At 40.0% G+C, this 14,625-nt stretch overlaps 1 protein-coding gene across 3 annotated transcripts in view; it reads right to left on the bottom strand.

The window, feature by feature from the left end:
• The window catches only part of LOC126232226 (nucleolar protein dao-5-like), a 350,086-nt gene that overhangs the window by 165,839 nt on the left and 169,622 nt on the right, over positions 1-14,625 (bottom strand). For all 3 annotated transcript variants that reach the window (XM_049942519.1, XM_049942518.1, XM_049942520.1), the window contains exon 3: positions 857-1,016. In XM_049942519.1, the coding sequence (XP_049798476.1) occupies positions 857-1,016 (160 nt within the window). The remainder of the gene's footprint in view (positions 1-856; positions 1,017-14,625) is intronic.

Genomic DNA, 14,625 nt, shown 5'->3' with positions numbered 1-14,625 from the left:
AATTTTATTAAAAATTTTCTGGCTCAATATAGCTCATAAAATTCTTTTCATTATTATTGTTAAGAGAATGCATAAAGTTGTACAAGATGGCTAAATTTGATTTATTTAGAAAAACTATTGCCCGAGATATTACAGCTCAAAAATGCCAAAAATTCACGCCGGCTCTACGTGAGTAGTAATCGGTCCAGAAGTAGTCAGCCTCTAGCTAGGTCGGTGCAAGCCGCTCTGGTCCCGGCGGTGGCTCTGAGTGACAGGTACTCTACGCAGGTAGCCGGATTACGCTGCAGGCCTCGTGTACCGAGCAGATGGTGCACCACCACAGTCAAAGGGTTAATCGATCGTTCTCTTCTTGTTCTATATGTGAATGGAAGGGGAAGAAGCCCAGTATCCTCTGCCGTGTGCTTCACATTGGTGTGCAGGGTATAGATACACATCAAGCAATAAACACACAAACTGAACACCTTCTCTCAAATCCCCAGGCTAAGGACAAAATCAAACAAATCTACTCGCAACATTTGACAAACTTGCCTCCGACATTATCATTGCACGACAAATAATAACTACCATTACCTTGAGAAATGAAAGCAAAATCACAGTCCACAATGAATGATCCTAGAGGACAGGCAATTGTCTGAACTTAAAGCATAATCCAATTGTCAAGTTTGGTAACGGCTGGGGTGAAAGTCTGGCAACTGCACGCAGTCGCAGCGGCTACAGGTGTCGTGCGATTAGCCGAATGCGGGCCGTACTTCTCGTGCCAGCTTCACTTCCCCCCACTGTCAGTGCTACAGTAATTCTGAACACATTACAGTAGCCAGGTACACGAGTGCACCACGCATTGCCAGCCGTGTCACACCTGGAAAACTGCTGTATGTAGAGTGCCTGCTGCCGCACCAGCTTGTCGCGTGCGAGCAGGGCCGCCTCCTCCGCCGTGTAGACGCCGGCGTGGTGCAGGAGGTCCACGGGCTCCAGGCCTTCCGGGCCCGATTCCGCCCCCGACGAGTCTCCGGTGCACCCTGAAACGCAAAACGAGTTTAACAGGCTGTAATCGGCTAAACATTTTAGGTTAAGCTTGACCCTGACCTCTGTAAATACCATCTGAATATGCAAATTGCTGTAACCAGGCACATTTATGATACAGGAAAATTATAAAATTTATGAAACATTGCTAAAATCGGAAGAGGTAAATGGCAGAGATCAACATAAAAAGTGACTCAGTATGTGTGAGACTAAGTCTCTCCAGGAAAGTACTTGGGCTCGAACAAACAGATCTGTATGAACGTTGGTTACAGGAGCATTACGTACCTCTGAATGTTTTTTTTTTTTTTTTTTTGGGGGGGGGGGGGGCGCAAAACTGATATGGTCATTAGCGCCCAGTCCGTGACTTAGGAAACAATAGAAACCGAAAATGGAAAACAGCAGAAATGGGAACAAAACTCAAAAAATTGGAGAAACTAAAAGCAGAAAGAAGGCTTAAAAATCCACTACAGAAAGGGGTTGGTGGTCCCCAAAAAAAGCTTCAAATGACTGACGTCATTTCACTGTCACTAATAAACTCGAGAACGCGATCGGCCGAGCGCGTGTCATCTGCTAAAATTGACGATATATCAGGCGACAGCTGGAGACGGGCGCGTAACGGAGTAAAATAGGGGCACTTGCCCGCGAAAGGCAAAGGTCCCGAGTTCCAGTCTCGGTCGGGCACACAGTTTTAATCTGCCAGGAAGTTTCAACAACCAATATTTTGAACTGACTGACAGTGTCACTATGGACAGCCATTTATTTATGAAGGCATTTGAAGAAAAAATGCTGAACTCTGCAGTTTTAAGACTGGCAGGATTGATGACACATTTGTAGTTTGGCCAACGATGAGCCTCAACTGGTAGACTTATTTTAGAATCTGAATTTGATTCATGAAATTTTGGGTTTAAAACTGAGTGGGAGATGAATAGCTATCTACTGTTTTTGGATGTACAAGTTCAATAATTTTTGGATGAGTTTTTAGGGAATTGTGTGTACTTTAAGTCCATTCATACTATTTTATTCTCCAGCTGCCACCACAAGTGCACTTAAAACGTTAATATACAGTCTATGTGGTGTTTGACACTGACACTGACAGTATTAGTACACCTGGAGGACATTTTAGGAAAAATGCATAAACAAAACTTGAAATTGCAAGAGCTATGCAAATGAAAATGCCAGGCAAACCAAAGGAACAGGAAACGGATGCAAAATCTATTCCGTTTCGTCCACATGTGAGAAATGTATCTTCAAAAATTTCCAGCTTCATGAAGTAGCATACAGTGCATACGATTTTCCAGCCACCAGTCAAAATGGCTCTTGCAGATTCTGTGAAAGATGATCCACTTTTACAAAAGGCACATATCTACAAAGTTCTTTGTCAGTGTGTTAAATTTATACTGGTGGTTCAAAAAATGGTCACTTATTCTGTTGTTGGTGTTGTGGTCTTCAGTCCTGAGACTGGTTTGATACAGCTCTTGTAATGGTACTTTGACTACCGCGCCTCCGCCAATACAAAGATATAATTTATGATCGCGCACGCAGAAGAGCGCTGCGTCAGCGACCGATTTTTATAAATAATTTTGTTCGTCTTTTACTTTTGCGTAGGTTTTTGTTTTTAACAACTAATTGATTACACACTCTCTCTCTTGTCTTCATACGAAAGACGTGTATTTTTCGGCGATGTGTTGAATGCGCTTTTGGGTGGAAATTAAAATTACATTACAGAGCGAGGTTGTTTCAATAGTGATTCGAGGTGGTTATCATCAAATTTGTAAATTGATCATGACAGTGACAACTTGAAGAAGTTTTCAACAGACGGAGAAAAGTGAAAGACGGGTCGTCCTACAAGAGAAATTAGGAGGACAGCCATGAAGACTACATTGTAATTAATAATGCGTATCTAACAAGATTATAAGGTAAATTTCAATTAGTTTCTGATGCTATTTCCGTACAGTCGCTTTTTGTAGTGTTGCCGACCAGGTCTGCCATGCACGGTCAAATTACAGCACGATCTCAATCAATAATACGAAGTCCACCTTATCTGTAACTGAAACCACCAAAATTCCAAACCCAATCAGATTTTCTATTTTTCACGGCAGAACCCCGAGGAGAAGGGCACACTACAATTGGCGTCCTGGTGACAGGACTTGGCAATCTTCGGATTTGATACAAGTGCAGTTATTATAATTTTTGAACATTTTATCTAATTTTAACCACTTAATAGCATCAGAAAATGGATTTGGACTAAGTCTCATTCATTTCAATTGTAATGTTACATGCATGAAATTTACAACAATATTGTTTTCCCTGTTATTAATTCATGTTAATTTTCATTTTCATGCTGAGGAAATTTAAAGAAAAAAAAAAATAAATAAATAAAGGGAAAGGATAACGTTCCATAAAATAATTTGCACGGACGTGAAAGAAAAATTTTGGATTGAAAACTGTACATTTGACGCTACATTTGCAACATAAGACTGAAGAAAAAAATTGGTGAGTACAGAAATTTACAGTTTTTCCAGTTTCAAGCAGCCATCTGTACTTCCTTTATTCCGATCCATTTATTTCGAAATTATTTTTTCAAATTGTAGTTAAAATTGACTTACTACTATTATTGCAAATGATAAGTGAAGAGCATATTCACAGTCATTTATTTGTGAGAGGGAAATTTCAGTACCAGTTTAATAATTTAATTTCTAATTAGAAATCATATAGAAATATACATTTCCATAAGAGAAATTTCAGATTTCAACATATCATATTTTAAATTTTTTTTTTTTTTTTTGCCATTGGAAAATTTTATATGCAATTAATTACGAAAATCGCAAGATGGACGCTAGACGCGTAGAAATTGTTTCCGCGGACGAGCTTAGTGAAAGTGACACATTGCAAAACATGTCAGACAGTCAAATGAATATTGAACTTAATTGTGAGGATGTTCAAGACATAATTTTACCGGATCGATTAAGACAACAACCCCTATATTTAAACAGATATACAGGCGAATGGAGAGTGAGTACTACGCGACAAAACGTGACATTGACAATGTCAACTTCAGAACCAGACATCAATCAAACACGAAAAAATGACGAAACTAAGACACAGGACTCTGACATGCTCAACCAGATTCTGAAGTTACTTGGTGACCAAAACAGAAAATTTGACACTTTAGACAAAAGATTTGACGCTTTAGACGACAATTTAAAACGTGACATTGGGAAATTTGACACTAAATTCGATGAACTGACACGGGACATAAAACAAAATTTTGAAAAACAATCGAGACAAATTGCCGACTTGACAGAAACCACCAGTAGTCTTGGAAGGTAATTTACTGACTTATCAGACAAGGTTACGAGACAAGAAAAGGTATTTGTGGAATTCAGTGACAAGACAAAAACTGACTTACAACGATGTAATGAGAAATTGTTAAAAGTAGTTTTTGAACAACAGAAAACCAGTACTCAAGTTGACGAATTACGACAGTCACACAATTCCGTAAAAACAAACCAAGAACACTTAGACCTGACGATTACAGACCTTTCAGACAGATTACATGATGTAACATTGGAGCAGAAATCCTTACAGGAAAAGTTAGAAAAACTTGAAGACAGAGCAGATGTAGCATCTTTAAAGAATGACACAACTCTAGCAGAGAAACTTGTACATGAATGCAAATTATGTGATGATTATTTAGATGAGAAGTTTGAGACAATGACACAGATCATTTTAGATAAGACAAAGGAACAAGTAAAGGGATAAACAGATAATATTCAGAAAGAGGTATGTAATACCAAGTTTGTCAGTGATACCAAAACCCATAACAGGCAACCAAAACACAAATGAGAATCCGAATAATGCTAGACTCAGCACACAGCAGAAAATAGAATTACCAATGAGTGATACAAATCCCAATGAACCATTTTCAGTGCTACCACAAGATCAAAATTATTATCAGACATCACCACATACTATGCACAGTTTGACACAAAATGCAGGACCCATAATACCATCGGAAGTAGCTGATGAAACATTAGTACGACATGGATACTTTCAGACATTTTCATGTGATGAGAAATACAAAGTGCATCCGATTGTTTTCATCCGCTCTTTTGATGGTATTTTCCCGAGACATTGGATAGAAGCTGATAAAATTCGATATGTTACAAATTTGTTACGTGGAAGAGCAGTTAAGTGGGGAGCAGCAATGAAAAGACGATGTTTAACATTTGAACAGTTTGAACAAGCATTTCTTGAGGAATTCTGGTCGATCGCAGAACAGCAAAGTTTAAAACGAGAAGTATACAATCCAGAAATTTACAACCCAAAGAAAGAGACTTTACGTCAATACTTCGAACGCTACCTAGACAAAACATTATATTGGACAAAACCAGCAGATTTACCAGACGTAATTAGAACACTTAAAAGCCACTTACCATTTCCTTACCGTGATAAATTAATAGGAGTGTCCGAGGACAACATAAAGAATTTTTTCAGTTATGTTGATGAGATAGATGTTGTTTACAGAGATGAGATCAGGAATTTCAATCAATTGTATCCGATCCATCCAAGCAATTCGCGTACGCACAACAGAAATGACAGAGGCTATTGGAATCCGCCTCCGACACCACTACAAAACTCTCAAAGAAACAATTCGCACTACACTGGGACAAATCCATTCAATATTAGGAGAAACAACTCGCAGCATTGGCAAGGAAACAGTAATTATTACTATAATGGTTATCCGAACAGTAATTACAATCAGAACAATAACAGTTATATTCAAAATAACAACAACAGAAGAAGGAACCGAAATCATAGATATCAAAGAATGAAAGTAGTGGAAAGAATATTATTTATTGAAAGATTGGTATGCCTGAGATAATAACTTATGTGATGTCTTATATATTCTCATAACTAAAGGTGAAAGTATAGATTTATGTGGAAAGAATAATTTACAGCAGCCACTGTTGGAAATATACCAGAAGATTTAAATCTATAACACTTTAACACTAATCTAATGGGAACTTGTAATGAAATTTTTGGAGTTATGTAGGCTTGACACTTCAGATTGGAAGAATTATTTAACAGAACATATTTAGCAGTCATCTAATGACATAATTAAAGCTCATCTACTGAACTGAAATAATGCACCATCAAATAGAAAGGAGAATAAGGAGAAAACGAAACGTCATTCCTCTGTTGCGGCTCATACTCTCATCCCTCCCTTAGAAAAATTTATACATGTTGATGAAATATTTTACATTATATAAATCGTGATTATCTGACAGTATGGAGAGACATACACACATATTTATTTATGAATAGAATTTTACAGGTACCACAAGGTAAATACAGAATGGATATACAGCATGGAACGCAGCAGCAATTAGCTAAGAAGATTTATTTATTTATTTATTAAGTAAAACATTTATTTATATTGCTTGATACTCATGAAAGGAAGGAGATGAACTACACAAACTTTATAGGAACATGATTGACTTGAGATATATATATATCCTTCCCTCTTTCCTGATGAGGCAACAGTTTGTTGCGAACGCTTGAATTTTGTGTGTATGTTTGTGTTTGTTTGTGTGTCTGTCGACCTGCCAGCACTTTCATTTGGTAAGTCACATCATCTCAAGATGATGTGACTTACCGAACGAAAGCGCTGGCAGGTCGATAGACACACAAACAAACACAAACACACACACAAAATTCAAGCTTTCGCAACAAACTGTTGCCTCATCAGGAAAGAGGGAAAGACGAAAGGATGTGGGTTTTAAGGGAGAGTGTAAGGAGTCATTCCAATCCCGGGAGCGGAAAGACTTACCCTAGGGGGAAAAAAGGACGGGTATACACTCGCACACACACACATATCCATCCGCACATACACAGACACAAGCAGACATATTTAAAGACAAAGAGTTTGGGCAGAGATCTCAGTCGAGGCGGAAGTGAAGAGGCAAAGATGATGTTGAATGACAGGTGAGGTATGAGTGGCGGCAACTTGAAATTAACGGAGATTGAGGCCTGGTGGGTAACGGGAAGAGAGGATATATTGAAGAGCAAGTTCCCATCTCCAGAGTTCGGATAGGTTGGTGTTAGTGGGAAGTATTCAGATAACCCGGACGGTGTAACACTGTGCCAAGATGTGCTGGCCGTGCACCGAGGCACGTTTAGCCACAGGGTGATCCTCATTACCAACAAACACTGCCTGTCTGTGTCCATTCATGCGAATGGACAGTTTGTTGCTGGTCATTCCCACATAGAATGCATCACAGTGTAGGCAGGTCAGTTGGTAAATCACGTGGGTGCTTTCACATGTGGCTCAGCCTTTGATAGTGTACACCTTCCGGGTTACAGGACTGGAGTAGGTGGTGGTGGGAGGGTGCATGGGACAGGTTTTACACCGGGGGCGGTTACAAGGATAGGAGCCAGAGGGTAGGGAAGGTGGTTTGGGGATTTCATTGGGATGAACTAAGAGGTTACGAAGGTTAGGTGGACGGCGGAAAGACACTCTTGGTGGAGTGGGGAGGATTTCATGAAGGATAGATCTCATTTCAGGGCAGGATTTGAGGAAGTCGTATCCCTGCTGGAGAGCCACATTCAGAGTCTGGTCCAGTCCCGGAAAGTATCCTGTCACAAGTGGGGCACTTTTGTGGTTCTTCTGTGGGGGATTCTGGGTTCGAGGGGATGAGGAAGTGGCTCTGGTTATTTGCTTCTGTACCAGGTCGGGAGGGTAGTTGCGAGATGCGAAAGCTGTTGTCAGGTTGTTGGTGTAATGGTTCAGGGATTCCGGACTGGAGCAGATTCATTTGCCACGAAGACCTAGGCTGTAGGGAAGGGACCGTTTGATGTGGAATCGGTGGCAGCTGTCATAATGCAGGTACTGTTGCTTGTTGGTGGGTTTGATGTGGACGGACGTGTGAAGCTGGCCATTGGACAGGTGGAGGTCAACATCAAGGAAAGTGGCATGGGATTTGGAGTAGGACCAGGTTAATCTGATGGAACCAAAGGAGTTGAGGTTGGAGAGGAAATTCTGAAGTTCTTCTTCACTGTGAGTCCAGATCATGAAGATGTCATCAATAAATCTGTACCAAACTTTGGGTTGGCAGGCCTGGGTAACTAAGAAGGCTTCCTCTAAGCGACCCATGAATAGGTTGGCGTACGAGGGGGCCATCCTGGTACCCATGGCTGTTCCCTTTAATTGTTGGTATGTCTGGCCTTCAAAAGTGAAGAAGTTGTGGGTCAGGATGAAGCTGGCTAAGGTGATGAGGAAAGAGGTTTTAGGTAGGGTGGCAGGTGATCGGCATGAAAGGAAGTGCTCCATCGCAGCGAGGCCCTGGACGTGCGGAATATCTGTGTATAAGGAAGTGACATCGTGGATAAAATATATCTAAAAAGAAAGATGATGAGACTTACCAAACAAAAGCCCTGGCAGGTCGATAGACACACAAACAAACACAAACATACACACAAAATTCTAGCTTTCGCAACAAACGGTTGCTTCGTCAAGAAAGAGGGAAGGAGAGGGAAAGATGAAAGGAAGTGGGTTTTAAGGGAGAGGGTAAGGAGTCATTCCAATCCCGGGAGCGGAAAGACTTACCTTAGGGGGAAAAAAAGACGGGTATACACTCGCACACACACACATATCCATCCGCATATACACAGACACAAGCAGACATTTGTAAAGGCAAAGAGTTTGGGCAGAGATGTCAGTCGAGGCGGAAGTACAGAGGCAAAGGTGATGTTGAAAGACAGGTGAGGTACGAGCGGCGGCAAATAGAAATTAGAAATTAGCGGAGATTGAGGCCTGGCGGATAGCGAGAAGAGAGGATATGCTGAAGGGCAAGTGGGAACTTTCCCTCTGGGAAACATTCCACGTAGGAAATATATATATATGACACACACACACACACACACACACACACACACACACACACACACACACACACACACACACACACTTACCACACTGATGTACATACTTGTAGGATCCTAAGATATTTAGAGGGGCACCGCTCTTAGAAACGGTAATAGAGAGGTACCACTCTTAGAAACAGCAATGGTGGGGACACCACACTTGGAAACGGTATTAGGTATAGGAACTTTTATATTATAATAAGTTAAATGTATTTTATTTATCGTATTTTATTTTGTGTAGTCCACTGTAGGAGATGACTTTACTAGTATTTATGAAGTAGTTAGCAACCATCCCATGAACCTATCCTCCTACAGAGGGCTGTCTTGAAGCTTGAAATATGTGTAAATTTCATCCCAGGAGGCAAGATGAATTTTAAGTTGAATATTCTAGCAAGTTGCCACAATTATCTTCAAATGTTGTAAAAAAAAAAAAAAGAGCTAACAAATAAAATGTATATTTCCATCTGAATGTAATGTAATTCACATGTCAGCACAATGATATTGAATATAACATAAAAATTTACTATATTTATCATTTAATTCTGTACATGTACTATATGACAACAATGTGACTACCTCATGTAATGATTAATTGTAAATATTTGTATATTTATGTACTTACTATATCAAGAAATGTATATTAAGGAGATGTTAATGAACTGCGAAGGACTTGTGCATGTAGCACATGATTCATATAAATGGAACTGAAAATGCAAAGAAGAAAACAACGTGATGGAACACTGGTCAAGAAATATTTACGTAGTGTCAATATGCCTTGAAGTGTATGGTGTAGTGGAAGCCGGCAGGTCTTCAAGTTGGTGTAAAAGACAAGCTCATCACCTGTCGTAGGCAGTGAGGTGTTTCCTGTGCCCTCATTGACCATTTATACCCCGGTAGACGCCACCAAAATTCAACTCCAGGAGACCACAATTTCGTGTTGACACATTGAACAAACTTTGGATTTTCTTCAACCCACACGCAAGAGATCCAGGCAGTACACACACACTCAGAATCCGATACTACGTTTAAAGACATTGGAGCAATACAGGGTGATTCAAAAAGAATACCACAACTTTAAAAATGTGTATTTAATGAAAGAAACATAATATAACCTTCTGTTATACATCATTACAAAGAGTATTTAAAAAGGTTTTTTTTCACTCAAAAAGAAGTTCAGAGATGTTCAATATGGCCCCTCCATACACATGAGCAATATCAACCCGATACTCCAACTCGTTCCACACTCTATGTAGCATATCAGGCGTAACAGTTGGTGGCTGGGAGAGGTGGCCGAAACACCATATCCTTAACATACCCACATAAGAAAAAATCGCAGGGGGTAAGATCAGGGCTTCTTGGAGGCCAGCGATGAAGTGCTCTGTCACGGGCTGCCTGGCGGCCTATCCATCGCCTCGGGTGGTTGACGTTCAGGTTTCATAACTAACCTTTTTCGTAGGACTCTCCATACAGTTGATTGTGGAATTTGCAGCTCTCTGCTGGCTCTGCGAGTCGATTTTCCTGGGCTGCGAACAAATGCTTGCTGGATGCGTGCTACATTTTCATCACTCGTTCTCGGCCGTCCAGAACTTTTCCCTTTGGACAAACACCCATTCTCTGTAAACTGTTTATACCAACGTTTAATACACCACCTATCAGGAGGTTTAACACCATACTTCGTTCGAAATGCATGCTGAACAACTGTCGTCGATTCACTTCTGCCGTACTCAATAACACAAAAAGTTTTCTGTTGAGCGGTCGCCATCTTAGCATCAACTGACGCTGACGCCTAGTCAACAGCGCCTCAAGCGAACAAATGTACAACTAAATGAAACTTTATAGCTCCCTTAATTCGCCGACAGATAGTGCTTAGCTCTGCCTTTTGTCGTTGCAGAGTTTTAAATTCCTAAAGTTGTGGTATTCTTTTTGAATCACCCTGTATAATAGAAACATTTATCGTTCGAATTAATTCCATTGTAAACTCGAATCATGTGAACTGAATTCAAACGCTGTGCTAAGCAACGATAATACGCTGCAATCAAAGACATTAATGTTACGACTCCTAAAGAAGATACACACCAAAAGGACTGTATACAAAGACTGATATGCAAAGAGCATTGTGCTCAGAAATATTTTTTGTAATATGTAAATTTCTTATTTTCGCATATATATATATATAAATTTTCTATACTGCCATGCTCGCTTGCGGAGCGTGTCAGTAGAGGAGGCATTGTAATGGTACTTTGACTACCGCGCCTCCGCCAATACAAAGATATAATTTACGATCGCGCACGCAGAAGAGCGCTGCGTCAGCGACCGATTTTTATAAATAATTTTGTTCGTCTTTTTACTTTTGCGTAGGTTTTTGTTTTTAACAACTAATTGATTACACACTCTCTCTCTTGTCTTCATACGAAAGACGTGTATTTTTCGGCGATGTGTTGAATGCGCTTTTGGGTGGAAATTAAAATTACATTACAAAGCGAGGTTGTTTCAATAGTGATTCGAGGTGGTTATCATCAAATTTGTAAATTGATCATGACAGTGACAACTTGAAGAAGTTTTCAACAGACGGAGAAAAGTGAAAGACGGGTCGTCCTACAAGAGAAATTAGGAGGACAGCCATGAAGACTACATTGTAATTAATAATGCGTATCTAACAAGATTATAAGGTAAATTTCAATTAGTTTCTGATGCTATTTCCGTACAGTCGCTTTTTGTCGTGTTGCCGACCCGGTCTGCCATTCACGGTCAAACACGATCTCAATCAATAATACGAAGTCCGCCTTATACGTAACTGAAACCACCAAAATTCCAAACCCAATCAGATTTTCTATTTTTCACGGCAGAACCCCGAGGAGAAGGGCACACTACACTCTCCATGCTATTCTATCCTGTGCAAGCTTCTTCATCTCCCAGTACCTACTACAACCTACATCCTTCTGAATCTGCTTAGTGTATTCATCTCTTGGTCTCCCTGTACGATTTTTACCCTCCACGCTGCCCTCCAATGCTAAATTCATGATCCCTTGATGCATCAGAACATGCTCTACCAACCGATCCCTTCTTCTAGTCAAGTTGTGCCACATCTCCTCTTCTCCCCAATTCTAGTCAATACCTCCTCATTAGTTATGTGATCTACCCATCGAATCTTCAGCATTCTTCTGTAGCACCACATTTCGAAAGCTTCTATTCTCTTCTTGTCCAAACTATTTATCGTCCATGTATCACTTCCATACATGGCTACACTCCATACAAATACTTTCAGAAATGACTTCCTGACACTTAAATCTATACTCGATGTTAACAAATTCCTCTTCTTCAGAAATGCTTTCCTTGCCATTGCCAGTCTACATTTTATATTCTCTCTACTTCAACCATCATCAGTTATTTTGCTCCCCAAATAGCAAAACTCCTTTACTACTTTAAGCGTCTCATTTCCTAATCTAATACCCTCTGCATCACCCGACTTCATTCGACTACATTCCATTATCCTCGTTTTGCTTTTGTTGATGTTCATCATATATCCTCCTTTCAAGACACTGTCCATTCCGTTCAACTGCTCTTCCAAGTCCTTTGCTGTCTCTGACGGAATTACAATGTCATCGGCGAACCTTAAAGTTTTTATTTCTTCTCCATGGATTTTAATACCTACTCCAAATTTTTCTTTTGTTTCCTTTACTGCTTGCTCAATATACAGATTGAATGACATTGGGGATAGGCTACAACCCTGTCTCACTCCCTTCCCTACCACTGCCTCCCTTTCATGCCCCTCGACTCTTATAACTGCCATCTGGTTTCTGTACAAATTGTAAATAGCCTTTCGCTCCCTGTATTTTACCCCTGCCACCTTTAGAATTTGAAAGAGAGTATTCCAGTTAACATTGTCAAAAGCTTTCTCTAAGTCTACAAATGCTAGAAATGTAGGTTTGCCTTTCCTTAATCTAGCTTCTAAGATAAGGCATAAGGTCAGTATTGCCTCACGTGTTCCAACATTTCTCCTAATAATTATATGTACAGAAATCAGTACCTACTGAGATATGGGCTGAAAATCCACGTTTCATAGCCTGCATTTTACTTACAAATGAGGCAGAATTCACAAGAGATGGCCTAGTAAATTACCCCAATAAGCAGAAGTGGGCAGATGCAAATCCTCGAGCAACAGTGAACGTGAGACATCACGTTTGTTTCAGTATTGATGTATGAATAGGAAATGTGAGCAACAGACTTTTAGGGCCATACACTTTATTATATAAATTAACAGGTGCTGTTTATCATCAATTTCTGCATGGTGAATTATTACACAAATGGTGAGTGTTACCCTTGCAGAAGGACAATGGGTCCACCCCATTTTCTACAAATCTTGTGACCACATTATAACGTTTTATAGGTGATGCATCACTCATGGTGGTCTGGTAGCACGGCCTCCCTGTTCACCAGATCTGAATCCGTTAGATTTCTGGCTGTGGGGACATTTCAAGGCATCAGTGTATGCCTAGCCTATCAATAAAGTGCACATGATGCAAGAGTGTGTGACCAATGTACAAGAGACGCAATAAGAATGAAGCCAGGTGTGTACGGAAGACTGCACGATTCAGAGGACTCCAGGATATGTCAGGATTCATAGATATTACATGCAGCACTCCCTATAGTGTCTGCTACTATGTAACATATGGATGGCAATGAGAGGATGGACTGGCCCACATACCCAACAGGTGTGTGTTTCCAGACATATCATTACAGGAACTTTCTTCTAGTTTTGAACAATGCTACCTCCTATAGGAATGTATGATGCTTTTTGTCAACAAACTGTATAGGATGAACCATATGCACTGTAAAAGAAGATTCCACTGAACACCAACAACACATTCGTCTTCTACAGCCCAAGAAAACCGCAATAGCTAAATACTATATTTCTCCTGACTGTTCTGTGGATTACAACAAAGTCAAGATACTGGTCACGGTGTCATCTTGTTGGGATCCAATGGTCAAGTGAAGCTGTGGAAATGTAGCTGTCAGACAACTTGTTCCACACAAAAAAGGACTTCCATCTCGGAAATTTACGGAAAGCACTTTTTTCATGTTTTATTGCTTTCAGTCTTTGCTGCCTGGCATTTCAACAACTGACAACTGTTTTAAAAATTATCCATCTAATTTGTATACACTGCAGATTTGCTGACTCAGAGCTCACTAAATTTTCATCTTAAGACACAAAGTTTCATTTCTGGTGCTATTGTGCCAATTGCCTTTTTTGTGATGCATGCTCCTTCAAGTCCATAGCACATCTACGAACAATGTGATTTTAGCATTTCTGCATATGAGTATGCTCATGTAATACGCTCAGACCTTAGTAACTGACTCATATTGAAGCTAGTTGTATGATTAGCAGCCCTCACTGAAGATGGTTGTACGATTAAGAGCCAAAATTTTGGTCAACGAAGTATTGCTGTACAAATGCAATCCCAAAACATGATGGAATACATAGAAAATTACTTAACACAGAGCATGGACACCGAAATTAATTTTTAGTTGGCACGATTCTAGCACCATATATTTTCAGTTGATTCACATTGCCCACTTTGCTCACAGCAAGTAATTCTTATAACTTTGAAATCTAATGTAGACGTAGGGCTACATTACATATCCATCTACCATCACACCCAGAATTTTGTATTCACATTT

This window comes from Schistocerca nitens, unplaced genomic scaffold (assembly GCF_023898315.1).
Source record: "Schistocerca nitens isolate TAMUIC-IGC-003100 unplaced genomic scaffold, iqSchNite1.1 HiC_scaffold_466, whole genome shotgun sequence".
In the NCBI taxonomy this organism is placed as follows: Eukaryota; Metazoa; Arthropoda; class Insecta; order Orthoptera; family Acrididae; genus Schistocerca; species Schistocerca nitens.
The sequence above is the reverse complement of the archived record's forward strand: the minus strand, read 5'-3'. Positions and strand labels throughout refer to the sequence as shown.